The sequence below is a fragment of the Barbus barbus genome, assembly GCF_936440315.1.
Source record: "Barbus barbus genome assembly, chromosome: 1".
Taxonomy (NCBI): Eukaryota; Metazoa; Chordata; class Actinopteri; order Cypriniformes; family Cyprinidae; genus Barbus; species Barbus barbus.
Window position 1 is genome coordinate 26,877,263 of NC_136729.1, and position 21,632 is coordinate 26,898,894.

Genomic DNA, 21,632 nt, shown 5'->3' on the forward strand with positions numbered 1-21,632 from the left:
CATGAAATATGCTTTATATAAAGCATTAGATATCACTTCACTGAATGACCGGCGGTACATTCTGACTAAAATATATGTTTTGCTAAAATATTTCACATCCAAACCATAAACTGCAGCATGAAGAGTGTTGCAGCTGGTTGTAGCTGTAACAACAGACTATTTTATTTTAAAGACAAATCAACAGTTTGTTCAGTACTTCATAATAAAAATTAAAAAATTAAAAAAGGAGACCATTTTTTTACCCCTCCCCCCACACCATCATTTTGTGTACCGTTACATTCCTAATTACTATTACTATATTAATTTTGTTATTTATTTTTTTATTAATTATAGTTATTTTAAATGTTGCTTTTAAGTGTGTTGCATAAAATAAAGTATAAATAAAGTAACACAATAAAATAAATCTAAAATCCACACAAACAGAACTGTGGTTGAGGATGATGTATCAAACTGTTGAATAATGCAGATTATTTAAGGCACACAATTTGTTTATTTCTGGTATAATTCTTCATATTAATAGAGATCATGCCCAAGTCATTCAAACTAATTCCCACATGACATACTCATTATGTTGTTCACATTATAATGTGCACAGCATTGTCATCATTTACACTTTTAACATGGTATATGTTAAATATGTAATGGAAAATAAATGACAAATTTATCGTGTACATTTTCCAATATTTTTGTCACATTGTTTGTGCAGAATTGTTGCTGCACAGTTGATCTGTACATTTTCCGGTAAGATAAAAGGGCTTCATTGTCCTCTCATCCAACATGAAGGGTTCTTCATTTGCATACAATGGCCATTCCATATGCAAATACACGCTGCTACACAAGAGCTGAGAATTGAGCACAGAAAGTCAAGGGGTTCAGCCTTACAGTAGTTCTCAAACCCCAGAACACCTGGACTGCAGTTTTACTTCAAGTTTTAGGTGTACAATGAAGTGTGGATTTTCAGCTGTGTAAAAAAAGCCAATCACATGGCAGCAACTCAATGTATTTAGGAATCTAGATGTGGTGAAGACGCCTTGCTGAAGTTCAAACTGAGCATCAGACTGGGGAAGAAAAGGGATTTAAGTGACTTTGAACGTGGAATGGTTGTTGGTGCCAGACGGGCTGGTCTGAGTATTTCAAAAACTGCTGATCTACTGGGATTTTCACGCACAACCATCTCTAGGGTTTACAGAGAATGGTCTCAAAAAGAGAAAATACCCAGTGAGCAGCAGTTGTGTGGACAAAAATGCCTTGTTGATCTCAGAGGTCAGAGGAGAATGGGCAGACTGGTTAGAGATGATAGAAAGGCAACAGTAACTCAAATAACCACTCATTACAACCAAGGTATGCAGAATACCATCCCTGAACACACAACACGTCGAACCTTGAAGCAGATGGGCTACAGCAGCAGAAGACCACACCGGGTGCCTCTCCTGTCAGCTAAGAACAGGAAACGGAGGCTACAATTCGCACAGGCTCACCAAAATTGGACAATAGAAGATTGGAAAAACGTTGCTTGGTCTGATGAGTCTCGATTTCTGCAGCGACATACAGATGGTAGGGTCAGAATTTGGCGTAAAGAACATGAAAGCATGGCTCCATCCTGCCTTGTCTCAACGGTTCAGGTTGGTGGTGGTGGTGCAATGGTGTGGGGGATATTTTCTTGGCACCAGCCTGCACAGTGGTAACAAGGCATGATTGATCCATGTTCTCATTCTGTTTACGCCAAATTCTGACTCTACCATCTGAATGTCTCAACAGAAATCGAGACTCATCAGACCAGGCAACATTTTTCCAGTCTTCAACCGTCCAATTTTGGTGAGCTCGTGCAAATTGTAGCCTCTTTTTCCTATTTGTAGTGGAGATGAGTGGTACCCGGTGGGGTCTTCTGCTGTTGTAGCCCATCCGCCTCAAGGTTGTGCGTGTTGTGGCTTCACAAATGCTTTGCTGCATACCTCGGTTGTAACGAGTGGTTATTTCAGTCAAAGTTGCTCTTCTATCAGCTTGAATCAGTCGGCCCATTCTCCTCTGACCTCTAGCATCAACAAGGCATTTTCGCCCACAGGACTGCCGCATACTGGATGTTTTTCCCTTTTCACACCATTCTTTGTAAACCCTAGAAATGGTTGTGCGTGAAAATCCCAGTAACTGAGCAGATTGTGAAATACTCAGACCGGCCCGTCTGGCACCAACAACCATACCACTCTCAAAATTGCTTAAATCACCTTTCTTTCCCATTCTGACATTCAGTTTGGAGTTCAGGAGATTGTCTTGACCAGGACCACACCCCTAAATGCATTGAAGAAACTGCCATCTGATTGGTTGATTAGATAATTGCATTAATGAGAAATTGAACAGGTGTTCCTAATAATCCTTTAGGTGAGTGTATATATATCTAAGAAAATCTATTATCGCAAAAAGAGAGTACCCAGCAGGGGTCAGACACCTTAGCCATTTATTACATTTATTCTATTTTAGGTGTATATTTTAAAAATACTTAACTGCTTGCACTGGCATGTCAATCTACTGTAACTCTTGCTACCTGTAACCTGTATTATTTTGTTACGAGCTGAAGCCAAACACTATTTTCTTTACTATTTGATCAGATGATAGGCCACAGTTTGTTCTACTGTATTTGTTGCTTTTTGCTATAAATAATAAGTTAGTGCTATATTTTTGAGTTTTACAACCAGACCTACACAAACCTTCCTATTCACTACACAAAGCAGAATGACTGGGACTCTAACAACTATATAATTATACAAAAAGATGTACTCAACTTATCACCACATGACACATAACTCATTGGGAACAACAAACACAACAACACCAGTGAAAATAATGTAGCCAACCTTAAAAGGAGTAAAACACTGAACACTAAGGCGGTAATTTGCATAATTAATTAATTTGTATAATTAATTATTTATTTTTTGAGGGTACGGCACAGTGTTTGAAATGACATTTAAAATGGCACGCCATGTCAAATAGGTTCCCGACCCCTGCAATACATACTGAGAGGTTCTGTCTCTGTGATATTAACAGTCATTTGTCATCGGTAATGAGCCACTTTTCATATTTTTCACAATATGCAGCCTAGAGACGATCAGTTTACAACTGATAGAGAGTCCCTATGGTACATTAAGCCTACTTTTCTGGTCTTACCTTCTTGAGTCTGAGGATTCCCTCCTGAGTCTGAGCATCATTGACAATCTCAAAGACATCCCTCTCGTCTCCACCAATGATGCTGTAAGTTGATTTAGCATTTTCTCCGATGTCTTTGTCATTCGCTTTTACTCTTCCTCCAGGCTTCCCGATGCCAAGATCCTCAGGAATAATGAACTCATAAGAGCCTTTAGATATGAAGTACAAGAACATAGCAGAGCTGGTCTATCAGGTGACAAATAGCACTCAGAGAAACAACAAAATAGTTGAAATACTAGACAACAAATGGTAAGCAATTATTTTATGTTTGGGGTCAATAATTTTTTAATTTATGTATGTATGTATGTATGTTTGTATGCATGAACATCCAAATGTAATGCCGTGCCATGCAACGGCAAAGCTTAATTTTCAGCAGCCATTACTCCAGTCATTCTGTCACATGATCCTTCAGAACAAAATTATAAACGCAACACTTTTGTTTTTGCCCTCATTTTTCATGAGCTGAAGTCAAAGATCTAAGACTTTTTCTATGTCCTCAAAAGGCCTATTTCTCTCAAATATTGTTCACAAATCTGTCTAAATCTGTGTTAGTGAGCACTTCTCCTTTGCCGAGATAATCCATCCACCTCACAGGTGTGGCATATCAAGATTCTGATTAGACAGCATGAATATCGCACAGGTGTGCCTCATAGAGTTGATGAGGTTGTTGATTGTGGCCTGTGGAATGTTGGTCCACTCCTCTTCAATGGCTGTGCGAAGTTGCTGGATATTGGCAGGATCTGGAACACGCTGTCCCAAACATGCTCAATGGGTGACATGTCCGGTGAGTATGCTGGCCATGCAAGAACTTTGATGTTTTCAGCTTCTAGGAATTGTGTACAGATCCTTGCAACATGGGGCCGTGCATTATCATGCTGCAACATGAAGTGATGCTCGTGGATGAATGGCACAACAATGGGCCTCAGGATCTCGTCACGGTATCTCTGTGCATTCAAAATGCCATCAATAAAAATGCACCTGTGTACGTTGTCCATAACATACGCCTGCCCATACTATAACCCCACCACCAACATGGGCCACTCGATCCACAACATTGACATCAGCAAACCACTCACCCACATGATGCCATACACTCTGTCTGCCATCTGCCCTGTACAGTGAAAACCAGGATTCATCCATGAAGAGTACACCTCTCCAAAGTGCCAGACGCCATCAAATGCGAGCATTTGCGCACTCAAGTCGGTTACGACGACATGCAGATGAGCTTCCCTGAGACGGTTTCTGACAGTTTGTGCAGAAATTCTTTGGTCATGCAAACCGATTGTTGCAGCAGCTCTCTGGGTGGCTGGTCTCAGACGATCTTGGAGGTGAAGATGCCGGATGTGGAGGTCTTGGGCTGGTGTGGTTAGTCGGTATCTGGTGTGACTACCATTTGCCTCACGCAGTGCAACACATCTCCTTCTCATAGAGTTGATCAGGTTGTTGATTGTGGCCTGTGGAATGTTGGTCCACTCCTCTTCAATGGCTGTGCGAAGTTGCTGGATATTGGCAGGATCTGGAACACGCTGTCCCAAACATGCTCAATGGGTGACATGTCCGGTGAGTATGCTGGCCATGCAAGAACTTTGATGTTTTCAGCTTCTAGGAATTTGCGCACTCAAGTCGGTTACGACGACATGCAGATGAGCTTCCCTGAGATGGTTTCTGACAGTTTGTGCAGAAATTATTTGGTCATGCAAACCAATTGTTGCAGCAGCTCTCTGGGTGGCTGGTCTCAGACGATCTTGGAGGTGAAGATGCCAGATGTGGAGGTCTTGGGCTGGTGTGGTTACACGTGGTCTGTGGTTGTGAGGCCGGTTGAATGTAGTGCCAAATTCTCTGAAACGCCTTTGGAGACGGCTTATGCTAGAGAAATTAACATTCAAATGCACGCTCCCTCAAAACTTGCGACATCTGTGGCATTGTGCTGTGTGAGAAAACTGCACATTTTAGAGTGGCCTTTTATTGTGGCCAGCGTAAGGCACACCTGTGCAATAATCATGCTGTCTAATCAGCATCTTGATATGCCACACCTGTGAGGTGGATGGATTATCTCGGCAAAGGAGAAGTGCTCACTAACACAGATTTTGACAGATTTGTGAACAATATTTGAGAGAAATAGGCCTTTTGTGTACATAGAAAAAGTCTTAGATATTTGAGTTCAGCTCATGAAAAATGGGGGCAAAAACAAAAGTGATTTTGTTCAGTGTAATTATCAGAGTGGGGGAAAAATTGTTGTTTAATATATATATATATATATATATATTTTTTACAGAAGCAATACAATTCTTTCAGAATTATTTGATGAATGAAAGTAAAAAAAAATAAAAAAAAATAAAATAAAACTTTCAAAGAAATAGAAATTTGAGTAACACTTACAATACAATACGGTTCCATTTGTTAACTATATCCAGTGCATTAACTAACATTAACTAACAATAATCAATACATTGTTACAGTATAGTTAATCTTTGTTAATGTTAATGAAATATAACTTGTCATTGTTAGTCCAAGGTAACTCACGTCCATTAAATAACATTAATAAAAAACTTTTTGTGATATAACTTTTGATTTAAATAATGCATAAGTGAATACTGGAATCAACATTTACTAAGACTTATAAATGCTTTAGAAGTATTTTTCATTGTTAGTTTATGTTGATTAATGTAGTTAACTAATGCTAACAAATGGAACCTTATTTTAAAGTGTAAATTTTTGGTAACAATGTAAATTGTCCATTTTGATTTATTAATGCATCCTTGCTGATTAAATGCATTCGTTTATTTAAAAATCTTACTGACCCCAAACTTTTGAAATGTAGTATATAGTATCTTATATAGTCAATAAAAGAGGGTCTCTCTTACCCTTTGAGAACTTTGGTGGGTTATCGTTGATATCAGTCAGAGTGACTGTCACAGTGGTGGTTCCTGACAACCCACCCATATGACCTCCCATGTCTTTTGCTTGAATAACAACAAGATACTCTTCCCTCATCTCACGATCCATCCCTGCCAGAGCCACCCTAATGATTGCTTTAGCAATAACAATAAATACATGAATTAACATATAATAATTATATATTATGAAGAACAAAGCAACAAAATAATGCATTGAAATTATCTCTCATTTATTTAATTATGTTTGATATTAAAAATAAATACATAAAAATATGATATTCAAATTGAACATAGTCTAAATAAACATGCCATTGTACATTCTGAGGTTTGTAGTTAGCAAAATCTGTTAGCTCTTCCCTTGTCCTTGACACCCCAACCAGTTTATTCTGTGCCACACATTGCCTGGGCTGCTTTCATTTGGCATTGCAAATTAGCTTGTTTGTTTGCTGAGGACTTGTCCCAGCACCTGGAGTCATTTATATTCCGACTGAATGCGAATTATGCTGTCTGTCTCTTATAATCTTTAATACTGTATGCACCATCATTGATTTATAAATAAATAAACACCACTCAAAAAACCCACAGGTAACCTACTCAAACAATAAAACCCAAAGTATCATAAAACTCTGTCTTAAATAAAATATGTGACACATTTATTTTTTTATTAGCTTATAATGTTGCTAAATATGTTTTTTAAAGCGCCCAGACTTATTTTTACTATTTACTGCATACGTTTTGCACGGTTTCATTGGCTGTAGATTGAGATTCCCTGCCATTTAACACTATCCTTTTATCTTTACCCCAGACGTTTCGCCCAATTCACACTACGACCACAGTTTTTACCATTGTGGAGGTCATTCCTACTGCAATTTGTACAACAAGCTTAAATCCTGGGAAATCACCCTCATCCTGATGAAGTCACTTGGAGAAGTGAAAAAACATATTCGAGACATAGAAAAATATGCTACGCGGTTCATTCTCTGAGACATTTTTACAGTCATCTGGATGACTGAGAATCTTCATAGATATGTAATCTTACACAACCAATCAGGTTTTTGTATAAAGAAACGACAACTATAACAAGAAGCAACTACATTAAAGAGACTGGCAAATAATATAAGTAAAGAACTAAGGAAACAAAGGCAGGAAGAAAGGTAAGGGTGTTGTAGGGCCAGCTCCGGTTCCATTACGCATGAATAATTCACAGCGCGCATGCATTGTCTGCTAGACTTTTTTTATGCTGCACTTACATGTCTTTGTTTCTTGTTCTGTCATGGAGACCAACAGACCACAATCATTTCAGTGAACTAAGGAGGTGCATTTTTTGAGGTGAAGTGCTCTGACTGTCAATAGGACTAACACAGGCCTCCCTGAGTACTGGATGCAGCTGTGTGTGTGTGCCGTATGCGTTGCAATGCTGAATCTGATGCACACTGCAATACTCATTCTATTGTCATCCTGATTTGTCATTATCTATTCAAATTAATTCCTGATGATCACAGAAGTGAGGCAACACAAACATTCATTTCCATAGGTATTTGGAGGTTTACTTTCCTTTCCTTTCATTCATTTATTTATTTATTTAGTTTTTTCTCTTTGCAAGCCATTAACCAAGTAATGAATTGGTGCATGATGTTTACTTATTTATCAAGTGTGTCTCATTTCCTACGAGGTGTTGGAAGTGTCAAATGGTTTCTAATGGTTGTTTTCCCTTTACCTCTTTTTTTTCATTAAAACATCTGGCTCACTTGAATAAGCCATCTGCATGTGTTCAGTAATCACACAAACCACGCATGCGACACCTCAATTTGGGCTTTCACACCTTCTCTCGACCATTTGCATTCTTATACAAAGCTGACAGAGAGTGATTGAAATACACGGGGTTATGAAGTGCACATGGTGTTCTCATAAGAAAAAAAAAAGTATTGATATTGTTCATTTAATATGCACATACAATTTGGACAGATACAGGACTTGTTTATTCTCTGTTGTTTTTCCAAACTACGTGCTGTTCATTTCCATCTCATTGCTTATTAATGTAATTTCTCCATTATTTAATCATGTTGCTTACAGACACACTGTTAACAAGTCAGCTGAAAATGCAATTAGGGAAAAAACTAAGTCAAGGTTGAAAAGGAAGCAGAATGCAGATGGAATTCAAAGATAGCCCCGTCATTTAAATCAGAAGCCACAAATTGCTTTGTGCGCTATTACAGAACAAAATCAGCATCTGCATGTGTCCTTCAGGTAAAATGATCTTGTGTATTTGGTCTTTCGCTAATATTTATTTCCTGTCTCCCGTAATGATGATCATAATAACAATGATTACAAATAATAATAAATTATCTAACACCTAAAACTCGTCTTGGTACACGAAGGGACATTCATCTTACACCTATTTCTAAGCATAATAATAAGCTTGTTGAATCATTTGAATGATTCATGACCATCTGGACATCATGGATTGATTAACTTACCAGTGCTTTGATCGATGGAGAAATAAGGTTGACCCTCCAGAATGCTGTAGACCAGTTTGGCACTGTTTCCATACACCGGATCGTCTGCGTCGGTTGCGGTTACTCTCGTTACTGATGTACCTGCAGAGAAGAAGAAAAAACAATCTTCTTCAATAAACAAAAATGACTTGCAATGAACAAATAAATCAATTATTTCCATTTACCACACCACTGTGTCCACGTTCAGAACTTGTTTTCTTTGAGAACAATTTTTTTTTTTCTCTCCCTACCGATGTTTCAATAATACCTCTGGCCATGGTGTAAGAGCTTCTCTGGAATACACTCATAAAAGTGTGTTTTGTTGTTCAGATGTGCACAAGCGCTCGCTCACACTGTGAGACTTCCACGATGAAAAAAACATCACAGCTCCAGGCCTTAACAAGATCAAAATGAAGAAACTCAGACAAACAAACAATCCATGCTGCTCTCCTAACCTCCTCTTCATTAACCCATGGCTTGGATGAATTGAGAAGAAAGAGGAAAAATAAGAAGCACAAAAAAGAGAGAGACGCACAAAGAGAGAGTGAGAGTGGGAGAGAAACTGAGACGCTAATGCTAAACAGCTCACTGACAGTGCAGATGGTGTGGTAATTGTTTGTAAAGCATGTTCCGCAGCACTCTGACAGCTTGGTAAGCGTCTGACCAGCAAGCGTGCCTGTGCTGCAGCTACAGGTATCTGGAGCTGTCGGAAACAGCAAGAAAAACGTTCACTGCGAGGACTGGGATGCGCACAGCTTGATTTAGGCCGAAGCGAAGGTGCATCCCTAACTCTCCCTGAAGCAACACAAAGTGAAGCCCTCATGTCTCGACTCCAGCAAGGAATATGAGGTACCACAGCTGTCCTTGAGAGAAAGCAGCTAAAAAAGTGTTAACAATACCTACACAAGAGATTAAACGATTGAGGTCTAGCCATAAGGATTTTTTGATGACAGATGTTGATATCTTAGAGAGCAATTTGGCTGATATCTACAGTATTATTTCACACTACTAATTTTAAGGATGGAACATACCAAATGCTGCAATTACATTTATATTTATTTTACATAACATCTAAATATATATATAAAAACAATTTGATAAGTATGAAAACATTTTTTTTAAATAATTTTAGATTTCATTTTTATTTTAAGATAGCAACTTGTAATCATATTAAATTATATTATTATTGCTATTTCCACAAAAAAAATAAACGTTAATAAACATGTTTTTTTTTTTTTTAAATATGATTCCCAGTGCACACAGACTTAGATTTCTGCACGTTACAGCTGCAGAAATCTTTTAAGTCTGTGTGCACTGGGAATCATATTTTCTCAGTGAATATGACATGAATATATCATAGCAGCCAACTGGATATAGTGCAGCATAGTTTGAAATCAAGGATTTAAAGATTGTCAATCCTGTCCACATCAATTTGCACAGACGGAACGTCATGCATAGAGTACATACATTTTATGCAGGCTACAATGTACACTTTAATAGATCAGAAGAACAGCTGAATTTACAAGGTTGGTGAAGTTAATTATTGACACAACAAAGCTTTTTCCACGGTTCACTTTTTTGTTCTATATTTCTGTCTAGAAAAAAAGTAAACTAACAAAGATAACAATGGGATTCTATGCCGCTTCTGATGCTTATCAGCCAAACAAAGAAAAAAAAAAAAAAGTAAATAATTAAAGGTACACTATGTAACTTTTGGCTCTAGCAGTTAAACAAAAGTACATGCATCTTGCGGAAGAACGCCGGAGCTACTCCCCTCTATTTATGGAAATTATGAATCATGCAGATACTAGGCTACTCTGCAGCGGATATTGTCCGAAAAGGTCTAAATATTCCTAATATAAACACTTATTAAAGACATACCGCATGATCCAGGACAGGAGAAAAACCCAGTTTGAAAGATGGATTCGCTCATTATATTATAAAGTTACATAGTGTACATTTAAATAATTTAAAAAAGCAACAATATGTCAAAGACACTGATAAAATGATACATATTTTCATATTATGGATAACTGAAATAAACACTCAAACTAAAATGATTGCTTTGTACACTACACGTGACAACTTCTGCCAGCAGACAGAGATGCATGTGTGTCAGAAAGTTTATGTGAGACACATTAAGACCCACGTTTGATGAGGTGTCTGAGATTTCCTCAATGACTGATGACTGTTAGTTTACGTCCTTGAGTGCGCAGTCATGCAGACGATACGTGTGAAACATGACCAGGGAAATATGAGCGATTCACCCCGCAGGATATCTGTTACTTGATACACACTATACTTCCTTTCTCTCAGCAGGATCTTGACATACTGCACTGTGTTATCAAACGCTTTAATTACATTACCCATGAATATCAGTGTTTGTGTTCTCAGAATGCATGTATGCAGATGTCACAATAGTCTCTTTATCTCAATCCCAAACACTGCTAACAGTATATGATCTCTTTCTCCGTACGGCCCTGGGGAGGTACTCTGTGGCTCCCTTTGCGTAAGACAGCTGATTCATGTTTAGATAAAAGCAATCCCTTTATCTTTATCTAGGACTGGAAATATTTATCTTTATTTACTCAGTTTCCTCTCAAAGCTACCTTAGAGGCAGAGAGATTAATAAAGACTTTACTGTTGACTTGTGGAGAGCTGAAAGCTGCTTGACATAGCAGTTGTCTCTTCCTCTTGCTACTATGTACCGGACAGCTGCTAAAAAACTAAAAGTAGGAAGATCATGCGCACCTTCCGAACAGGCGCATACAGTCTTTAATCTGTTTTTACCACTGTAGAGCGGCGGGGGCGGCCCACATTTTGCTGTGAGTAGGAGGCCAGCTGAAAACAATGTAATGGAATTTTGTAATGAATGTTTTTACTTTGCAATGCATATAAATGGATGAATGCAGCATTATTAAATTTAATGACTTCCTTTTCCAAGAAAGAGCAATGGTGTTAACACAGGACAACTAAGGGCCAATGTGCTAATTGGCAAAGGTGTCTTTACAGTATCTCCCCACCTCTAGCAGCAAAAAAAACCCAAAAAAAACCAAAAAAAAAAAACATCAAGTTTTTCACAGAATGCAGCTATGCAGCATATAAAATAAGGCCTAAAAAAAGAGAAGACAACCATTCCAAAAAAAACAGTGGAGTCAGTGAGGCATGAAATAGCTCCTTTCCCCCTCTTGTGCAGAAGTGAAATTTGCCTCTCCTCCTCTGATAAAAAAGAATGAGGGATTAGAGGAGGCTTCCACTGGCTGAGCTCCAAATCAGTACAGATTAGCCCGTCCTTGCAATGTATTGCACCGCAAAGTCCGAGACTCGTGGGTACGGGTTGGTGACACCCTTGGGTGGTGGACATTGCTGAAACTTGATTTCAAAACGTCAATGGTGCTATATAAGACAAGAGTAAAAATGTTTTTAAAAAAGTAGTACGAAACTTCACAAGGGTCCCTGACAAACCTATAAAGACTGGTGATCGCGTTGACCCAGTCGGAGATGATACCTAGCTTGCTTGATGCAATTCCGCAGCATATTAATCTAAATATTATGACATTTCTTCCATCGCATTTGGGAAATCAAGGGTACTTCATTGCCGTTCCAGCCATGGGAGTTGTTCGGGGATCTCAAACAGAACAGCCATAAAAATCGTATTTGTGTCTGGAAAAATGTCAACTGCATGCTTGAAACACTGCACCAGGGCATTGGGCCTAATGAAAAAATAAAGGGAAACTGCTCTTTGTACTTACTGCATACATGGATGCAGTGAAAGAAAATCAATACTAAACCTCCTTATGAACTGAGCTTTGGGTGGGCAGTGGATAAACACTGAAGTGCAGTATTGTCAGCTGCATTATGGCAGAGATTTGGGAGGCCAGGATTATCTTTGTTAGATAGGTGTCGGTGCATCATGAACTCGGAGACGAGCCACCCTCCCCTGCGTGACATGTATATTCATGAATCCACTGAGGAATATGCGGAAAAGCATCATCCTGAGCAGGCCACTGCATGTTCCGGGGCCAGGCCACTTCCAAGCTGTTTACATCTCACTGCTTTTGCTCCTATAGCCCTGGGCCATGCTGTGCTTCTCTGTGGTTCTGTCTGCGGTGGCATCATTATCCACTGGCATATCCACAGTATCTTTAGCACGATCGCACTATGTGCCAGCAGTTACCGAATGGTGTGAATCAATTCGAAGAAGGAAAATTATACTTGTCAGGTCATTTCATTCTATTGAGTGAAGGTCTTTACATGTTGTGGTCTCTACATGATATAGCTCAAAGCATGCATAGGCTTATATCATTATTTGGGCTTTAGCTGTGACGTAATATTCTGAATATTAAATTATAAGGAGATTACTGCAACTAAATGAGGATGTGCCAAGCACTGTTGTAGCTGTGTGGCTAATGCTAAGTAATATTCAATAATTGGTAGGTGTATGTATGACAAAATTAGAACATAGAAATGATTCAAATCACCGTTTAAGGGATAGTAATGCAAATCCTGTTATTATTTACTCACCTTCATGCCATTTCAAACCTGTATGACTCTTTTGCCTTTGCTGGAATACAATATTTTGGATATTTTGGAATAACGTTTGGAACCAAACAACAATGGAGCCCAGTAACTTTGATAGTATGGACAAACACACACATACACACACACACACACACACACACACAAAACCTATCGTATCACCCTGGTATCTTGTAAACATGATTTTGTTTCCAGGCGGAAACAAACAAACAAACACCTGTTTGTCCTTACTCTTTACTCTAATTCAGCCAATCAGATTAGAGCTTGCCAGTTTTGTGTGCATCAGACAGTCAGTGAATGATTGCTGGAGGTCCATAGGCATGCTGTCTGAGACTGATACTATCAGTGCAGGAACTGAATGTGATGAACCTGGCAAGAGCCTATGTCAGTCTTCAGAGGTTTCTTGTCTTTGACTTGAGTACTTGGAATGCGGTCACACACCAACGTAGGGACCTCCGGCCAATATCTATCTGATCAATAACACAGTGTCCTCACTTAACCTTAACAATTTAAATAGTTTATGTTTCATGGCACATTTTTCCCATATCCACAGAAATTCTTCATGTTTTCTATCATTTCAAAGCAATGTCAGGCAACGAGATCTGGGATAATGAGTGGTTCTATGGCTTTAATGGGCTTGTTTTGGGTGTGCAGCTGAGCTAGGCAGGAGCCGTGGCTGGAAAAATGGGTATCCCATCATGGTACCACTCAGCTTCCTGCTGAAAGCTATTTACTCATGTCATCTGCCGAATCCATGGCATCTGGAATAGCAACACAATTGGAACTTTCAGAACAAAAATGGCTTCATATTTGGCACCAAAAATACTCATATAAAATTGCATACTAAAATATATAGTAGGCTACTATAAGCTGTAACTTTAGGTTTAAAATAGAGATGCACCGATCGACCGGCGAGGGATCGGAATTATCTGATTTACCACATGACCAGCTTGGACCGGTCAGTCTGACGATTCTGAGACAGTCTGTTTTGACGTCACACTTACACACTTCTGATAATGTATGTATGTCATGCCAGGTGAGGATTGCACAGCCTGAGTGAGTGTGTGAGAGAGACTCAACAGCACACACAGGAAGTTAAAGATGCATACTGCGGCAGTAAAACGCAACACTGTACGACCAAAATGTTTCAACACAATTGCAATGCAATTTTATACAATAGTAACCCAATTAACAAGAAGTTAAAATTATTGACTTACATTTTAGACACAATATCGACTGTTTTTAGTTCCAATCAAAGCCATAGCAGAACTGTTTTGTGTCTCAGAGTGTTTCATTACTGAATGAATCCACGTTTTTGAACAAATCAAGTAAGTCAATAATTTAAAATGACATCTGTTTTGTTATATACAGCAACTCCTTTTCAGCTAATTGTTATTTCTTCCTCTTTTCTAGTCACAGAGCACTTTATTTTGAGAGTGATTTAAGTGAGAGAACATCTGTAACTTTGTCCAGACTGGGGGAATTGCAATGTTTAATATATATATATATATATATATTTATATATATACAGGTGCTGGTCATAAAATTAGAATATCATGAAAAAGTTGATTTATTTCAGTAATAGCATTCAAAAAGTGAAACTTGTATATTAGATTAATTCATTACACACAGACTGATATATTTCAAATGTTTATTTCCGTTAATTTTGATGATTATAACTGACAACTAATGAAAGTCCCAAATTCAGTATCTCAGAAAATTAGAATATCAATTAAGACCAATGCAAAAAAAATGATTTTTAGAAATGTTGGCCAACTGAAAAGTATGAACATGAAAAGTATGAGCATGTACAGCACTCAATATTTAGTTGGGGCTCCTTTGGCCTGGATTACTGCAGCAATGCGGCGTGGCATGGAGTCGATCAGTCTGTGGCACTGCTCAGGTGTTATGAGAGCCCATGTTGCTCTGATAGTGGCCTTCAGCGCTTCTGAATTGTTGGGTCTGGCATATTGCATCTTCCTCTTCACAATACCCCATAGGTTTTCTATGGGGTTAAGGTCAGGCGAGTTTGCTGGCCAATCAAGAAGAGGGATACCATGGTCCTTAAACCAGGTACTGGTAGCTTTGGCAGTGTGTGCAGGTGCCAAGTCCTGTTGGAAAATTAAATCTGCATCTCCATAAAGTTGGTCAGCAGCAGGAAGCATGAAGTGCTCTAAAACTTCCTGGTAGACGGCTGCGTTGACCTTGGACCTCAGAAAACACAATGGACCAACACCAGCAGATGACATGGCACCCCAAACCATCAATGACTGTGGAAACTTTACACTGGACCTCAAGCAATGTGTATTATGTGCCTCTCCTCTCTTCCTCCAGACTCTGGGACCTTGATTTCCAAAGGAAATGCAAAATGTACTTTCATCAAAGAACATAACTTTGGACCACTCAGCAGCAGTCCAGTCAAGACGCTTCTGACGCTGTCTCTTGTTCAAGAGTGGCTTGACACAAGGAATGCGACAGCTGAAACTAATTTCTTGCATACGTCTGTGCGTGGTGGTTCTTGAAGCACTGACTCCAGCTGCAGTCCACTCTTTGTGAATCTCCCCCACATTTTTGAATGCGTTTTGTTTCACAATCCTCTCCAGGGTGCGGTTATCCCTATTGCTTGTACACTTTTTTCTACCACATCTTGTCCTTCCCTTCGCCTCTCTATTAATGTGCTTGGACACAGAGCTCTGTGAACAGCCAGCCTCTTTAGCAATGACCTTTTGTGTCTTGCCCTCCTTGTGCAAGGTGTCAATGGTCGTCTTTTGGACAACTGTCAAGTCAGCAGTCTTCCCCATGATTGTGTAGCCTACAGAACTAGACTGAGACACCATTTAAAAGGCTTTTGCAGGTGTTTTGAGTTAATTACCTGATTAGAGTGTGGCACCAGGGGTCTTCAATATTGAACATTTTCACAATATTCAAATTTTCTGAGATACTGAATTTGGGACTTTCATTAGTTGTCAGTTATAATCATCAAAATTAAAGGAAATAAACATTTGAAATATATCAGTCTGTGTGTAATGAATGAATCTAATATACAAGTTTCACTTTTTGAATTGTATTATTGAAATAAATCAACTTCACAATCATGATATTCAAATTTTATGACCAGCACCTGTATATATTTATTTTGCATTAAAAAAAACTAAAGTTTTACAAAGAAAATCGGAATAGGCAAAAAAAGCATCGGCAGATCACACTTACAAAACATTTGGAAAACGGATTCGGCCAAGAAATTTGCAATCTGCATGTGCATCTCTAGTTTAAAAAATAAATGGTTACACTTTATTTTGAAAGTCCACTTTAGACATTCTACTAACTATAAGTAACTTTATAACTACATGTCAGCTACATGTCAACTAGTTCTCATTCATTTGCAACTACATGTCTACTAACTCTCAGAGTAGACTGTCAGGGTAGGTTTAGGGTTTGTAGAATAAGTTGACATATACTTGCAAAGATTCTCATACTCAGTGTGTTGTATGTTGTGGACCCATCAAAATAAAGTGTTAGAAGATATTAAGCAGACAGTCTACTAATACTCTAATGACTGCTAGTTGACATGCAGTTGCAAAGTTACTTACTGTTAGTAGAATGTTTAAAGTGGTCTATCGAAATAAAGTGTTACCAAATAAATAAATGAAAATAAATAAATAATAATAATCCTTCTTGCTTTTGAAAAAGACTACCTCTCTCTCAAGATGTATTTATTAAGCTTCATTCTCATACTAGAATAGTAAACAATGATGTGGTGAATCGGTCAAACATGTAACTAATACTGCTAAAATGCTGCACTGACCAATCAGCATCCAGTACTATATAATTATAAAATATGCATTTATGCAATATCATTGTTAATTGCACTTGCAACACAATAAAATGTGTCTGTTATTACTGGTTTCTTTTATTTTTTCATTTTAATGGCCCCCCTGCCAGTGCGACCATCTGTAGAACATGGGGCACCATTGTTAGTCTGGAGCCCTGTTAATTATAATTCAATTATTTTGATTTTAATATATCATTTTAAAAGGACACAATTCTAGGAAAAGTTTATAAAGAACCAGTTAGTTTGAGACAAAATGGTATGTGAATGTTACAATAACAGTCCCATACTAGCAGCTGGAGCGATGGGAGTCAAGTTGACCCTTGTGATTGAAATGCATTGGTCAGACATGTATTACCAGCCTTGAAGGCTCTCATCAAAGAGCTATCATTCACCTCCAATTGCGGCCTAAACCAACCGGCAGGGATAATAGGCTAGGCTTAGAACTGTGAATCATGGTATAGCAGGCGAGTCAAAATGTCCACTAGAGTCCGCTGAAACATGCTGGATTGAGGCCAATTTACGCTCATAACAGCAATGCTCGTCTCATTGTCGATACAGGTGGACGTTTACGACAAATGCTAAAAGCTATCAGCAGGAGAAGGATATCAACGTGTGTGCTCCCCCGCCTGTCATATGGAAGGGTGTAATTTCCAGGCAGCCACTCATTCCTGCATGATTTACAGCTGGAGGTATAATTGAAAAGGGTGTTTCTTCTGTGTTGTTTATCAAGGGACATGAATGTTGCTGAGAGGCTTAGTGAGGGAGACTATAAATAATAAAATAGTCTCATCTAGCACTTCATCCACCTGATCTGTCCTCATAACGGCTGTTCATTCACATTCACACTCAAAATATTGGATTTTGTGAAGGTGAAAGGATTTGAGATTGAACCAAATACTGCATTCGGTTCATCATATGACAACTAAAGGAATGACCAGTTGTTTAACTGGCCAGTGAGGAAGACACGGGAGGCTGTCAATGTTTTGAAATCTGCTCCCACATGGAAAAGAGGCCTCAGGCTGATGTGATATAAGTGACCATCGCTTTGGTGCCACAATTAATGGCCTTTGATGAGACAGCAAGACAACCAACACTTAACACAACATGCTACCAGCCTGGGGTGACTAAATGTGGCAGCAGGGCGGCAAAGGTTGTAAAGTATGTGTTTGTGAAAGGCATTTGAGGCAGAGAAGAGAAAAAAGCACTTGTGTAACATGGATGCTTGAGTGCAGTCCTTGACAAGCTGTTTACAAGAACCACAGGAACAAAACAATTAAGAGTGTCCTTTGCTTGCTGATGATGGCTTTGACATGTCCTGCCATTTTGAAGTGGCATGTCATTGATTCATTTTAATTATGTCTTAGGAAATATGTGCGGGATTTGTGGAGGATGCTGTCAAGTATATTCAAGACAAATTGCTACACTTCACATATTTAATTGTCCCCAAGATAGTCCGAACTAAATGAAACAAGATAGAGTAAGTTACAAGTTACAATAAGTCAAGAGGACATCGTGAGGGTGGATCTTTTTTCCATGTTCCAAGCACTGTTTGTAATAAGTCGAATACAAATAAAGTTTATCTAGCTGCAATGGAAATATATAACAAGTGAGACATGAGGCCTGTCAGAATTGTGGCATGTGCTGTCAAACCATAAAAACACCGCCACAGATGAGTTCAGCTCTCTTCTGTTTCATTCAAGTCAGAATGACAGAAAGGAAAGTAAACAATTCACATTGTAAAAAAGGAAATATACAACAAGATACTTCTAATAGCCATATGTCTGTATATACAGGTGCTGGTCATAAAATTAGAATATCATGAAAAAGTTGATTTATTTCAGTAATACCATTCAAAAAGTGAAACTTGTATATTAGATTCATTCATTACACACAGACTGATATATTCTGAGAACTCGAATGAATGAATAAATACATAAATAAGTGTAACTTCAGCTTTACATCACAGAAATAAATAGCATTTTCAAATACATTAAAATAGTAAAGCTATTTTAATTAGCATTTTTTTAAATGTATAATAATTGTATGTACAATTTACTTACTTTTTGGAAAGTGAAAATACCATAAACCATGTCATAAATGTGGTCAAAGGGAATATGTCTGGCTTTCCAGTTGGCTTGACGCACTGGCTGTATTCCAGGTCCATTTTTGGCAGTGTCTAGAGTGAGATAAGTATTGAAGCACTCAGGAGAATAAATGACACATTGAAGTGATTGTGATCATCACAAAGCACGCCGGCCAAGTCTGCTCCTCCTCACCAGAAAAAGTGAAAAGAGGAAAGGATAGGCGATAAATGGCAGAGCTGAGCAAGTGGGATTGTGTACGTGTCTGTGTGTGTGTGTGGTGTAAAGGTGAGGCAATGAGCTAACGCTATGCCTGACTTCCTGTAAGCATGATGGGACCATCAAAGTTGACATATAACTATCACTGTGCACACAGAACACTCAGACAGCGATGAAAAGCATCACGGTCAAAGGAGCTGGGAGGACGTGGGAGTGGACGGAGGCATTGATCTCCCTGCCACGGTAACGACGCCACCTCTGACATGACAATTGCACACGATATGGACGCAATGATGGCTTCGGCTACACCCTGACTGGTAGTATGAGCCAAAAGGGAATCACACAAACCAAACCTTTGGCCTCAGACAAAATGCCCTGGGTGAGAAGGGTTAACACATTTGCTGAGAGCTTCTGAAAGGTAAGACCAAACCCAGCGAACGTGACTGGTGAGTAAATGTTTCAGTCAGTCATAGGAAGAGCTCCTGGTGCCTTCTGACAAGCAATCCATCAAAAGGAACACACACACTTTTATATATACCAGTATACACACCTGCACACACATGTACCTAGAGGGATTTGTTAAAATAAATGATGGATAAAAATAAAGGAAAAGCAGAAAGAAAATAAATGAGGTTTCTTAAGTATCTGATCAAGTGTGGCATTTAAAAAAGGTTTCTCTTCACCATAGGTGCTTCCAATTAGCCAGTAGACCTGATGTGACACCGCAGCTCTTGTATTGCGATAGACCTATAAAAACTGAATTCTCTAACAAAACTGAATGATGCAAACAAAAACTTGTTTGTAAATGTTTGAGTGTAGCTATTTGGGACAGTAGGGGGGAGATGATAGTGCTTCTCATACGTGGAGGAGATGTTCACTGGAGCAGAGGCCTGCTTTAATGGGCCGGTCCCCTGTGAGAACCACAAAGACTCCATGCAGCAGAGACATACCGTTTGATCTCTCCATCTTATCTGTTTCTTTTTTAAATGACCTTGCGGTGCAGACTTTTATGCCCAGCCTTTTATTCTGAGCCATGATTGGATGCTCCTCTAAGCTTAGATCTGCGCAGTGTGATGGATGCGTTTCCCTTACATTCATGTCCCCCACCAACCCAGACAGCCACCAATGAATCTTCTGTGGTGCGACCCCTGCAAGAAGACCTTTCATGAAGACCTTTCCTCAAACGCCTTTTTTCTGCACACATCATCCTGGCTAGCTTGAGCAACACAAAGGCGTTTGGGCTCCTTGTGTCCTTCGCTTGAAAATCCTATGTGTAACGGCACAGTGTGATGGCTTGATCGCATGCTTTTCTGCGGTTGTGCATTTACTTCGCTCATTAGAATGTAGACTAATAAAAGGACTATAAAGAGCAAATAAAAACACATTGCCCACAGAATGTAATTAGCGCTTTTAATTTGGGAGGGCAATGCTGAATGCCTATGGGAAGTGCTACCTAATAACATGCATTGAGAGAGAGACAGACAGAGGATACAGTGGATACATTGTCGTACCAGGAGGATGATGGAAATTAAGAGTAAAACACAGAGAAAAGTAGAAATAGAAGCACAGTGAAATGAGGTCCTAGGGTGAGGAGCAAAAGAGAAAGCCTTGACGCAACATTAAATATCCACACTGTGTCTCTTGCATAATTAATAGCTGAAGGAGATTTTGAACAGAGGGTCGTCTGTGAGAAAGTGGCCAGGCGTCATATCAGATATAAATAAGCAGTGCCAAAGGCAAGAGTGTAGATTAGAACACTCAAGCATTCACTGAAATCTCAGCTGTCCTCTACAGAATGCTGCTCGTGTAAGACTCATGCTGAAAACCGATCTACAGAGGTACAGCAATTCACAAAGTAGTTAAACATTTTGAATTGTTTAAATATATAAATGAATAAAAAATATTTATATTAAATTAAATAATGAATATTTATATTATAATATTATAATTTAACACAGATAAGCTAATAACGTAAACACTCTGGGAGATATCTGTGACGATAGTGGTTTAAAGTCCTTCCAGAATCTTAAAACTCAATATAATCTACCACCTCCTTTTTTATGTATTTGCGCATTAGATCGGCCCTATGGGCATATCGGGTGCCTTGGAACTCTCGACTGCCTGTTCACCCTTTGTACAAACTAATACTTCCTTCTGAGGAATCTCCCTCCCCCTCCTCTGCTTCAGTCATGTTTTTCTTCTTTCATTCATACAAACCTTTATCTATTACTAGTGTTTGTGCTAAGGATCTTAATGAGGATGTGCATGTTTTATTTTCCGATCAGGTATGGGGTATGTTTAAATTGTCTTCTGAAAACCCTAATGACCAAATGATTCATTGGAAATTGCTGCATAGGGTTTACTTGACTCC

The 21,632-nt window shown here is 38.8% G+C and overlaps 1 protein-coding gene across 1 annotated transcript in view; it reads right to left on the bottom strand.

The window, feature by feature from the left end:
* Window positions 1-21,632, bottom strand: part of LOC306872623 (cadherin-8-like) — a gene marked incomplete at both ends in the record, with an annotated part of 92,253 nt that overhangs the window by 22,205 nt on the left and 48,416 nt on the right. The window contains 3 exons of the mRNA XM_079421261.1: window positions 3,160-3,347; window positions 6,063-6,230; window positions 8,573-8,692. Of these exons, the coding sequence (XP_079277387.1) occupies window positions 3,160-3,347; window positions 6,063-6,230; window positions 8,573-8,692 (476 nt within the window). The remainder of the gene's footprint in view (window positions 1-3,159; window positions 3,348-6,062; window positions 6,231-8,572; window positions 8,693-21,632) is intronic.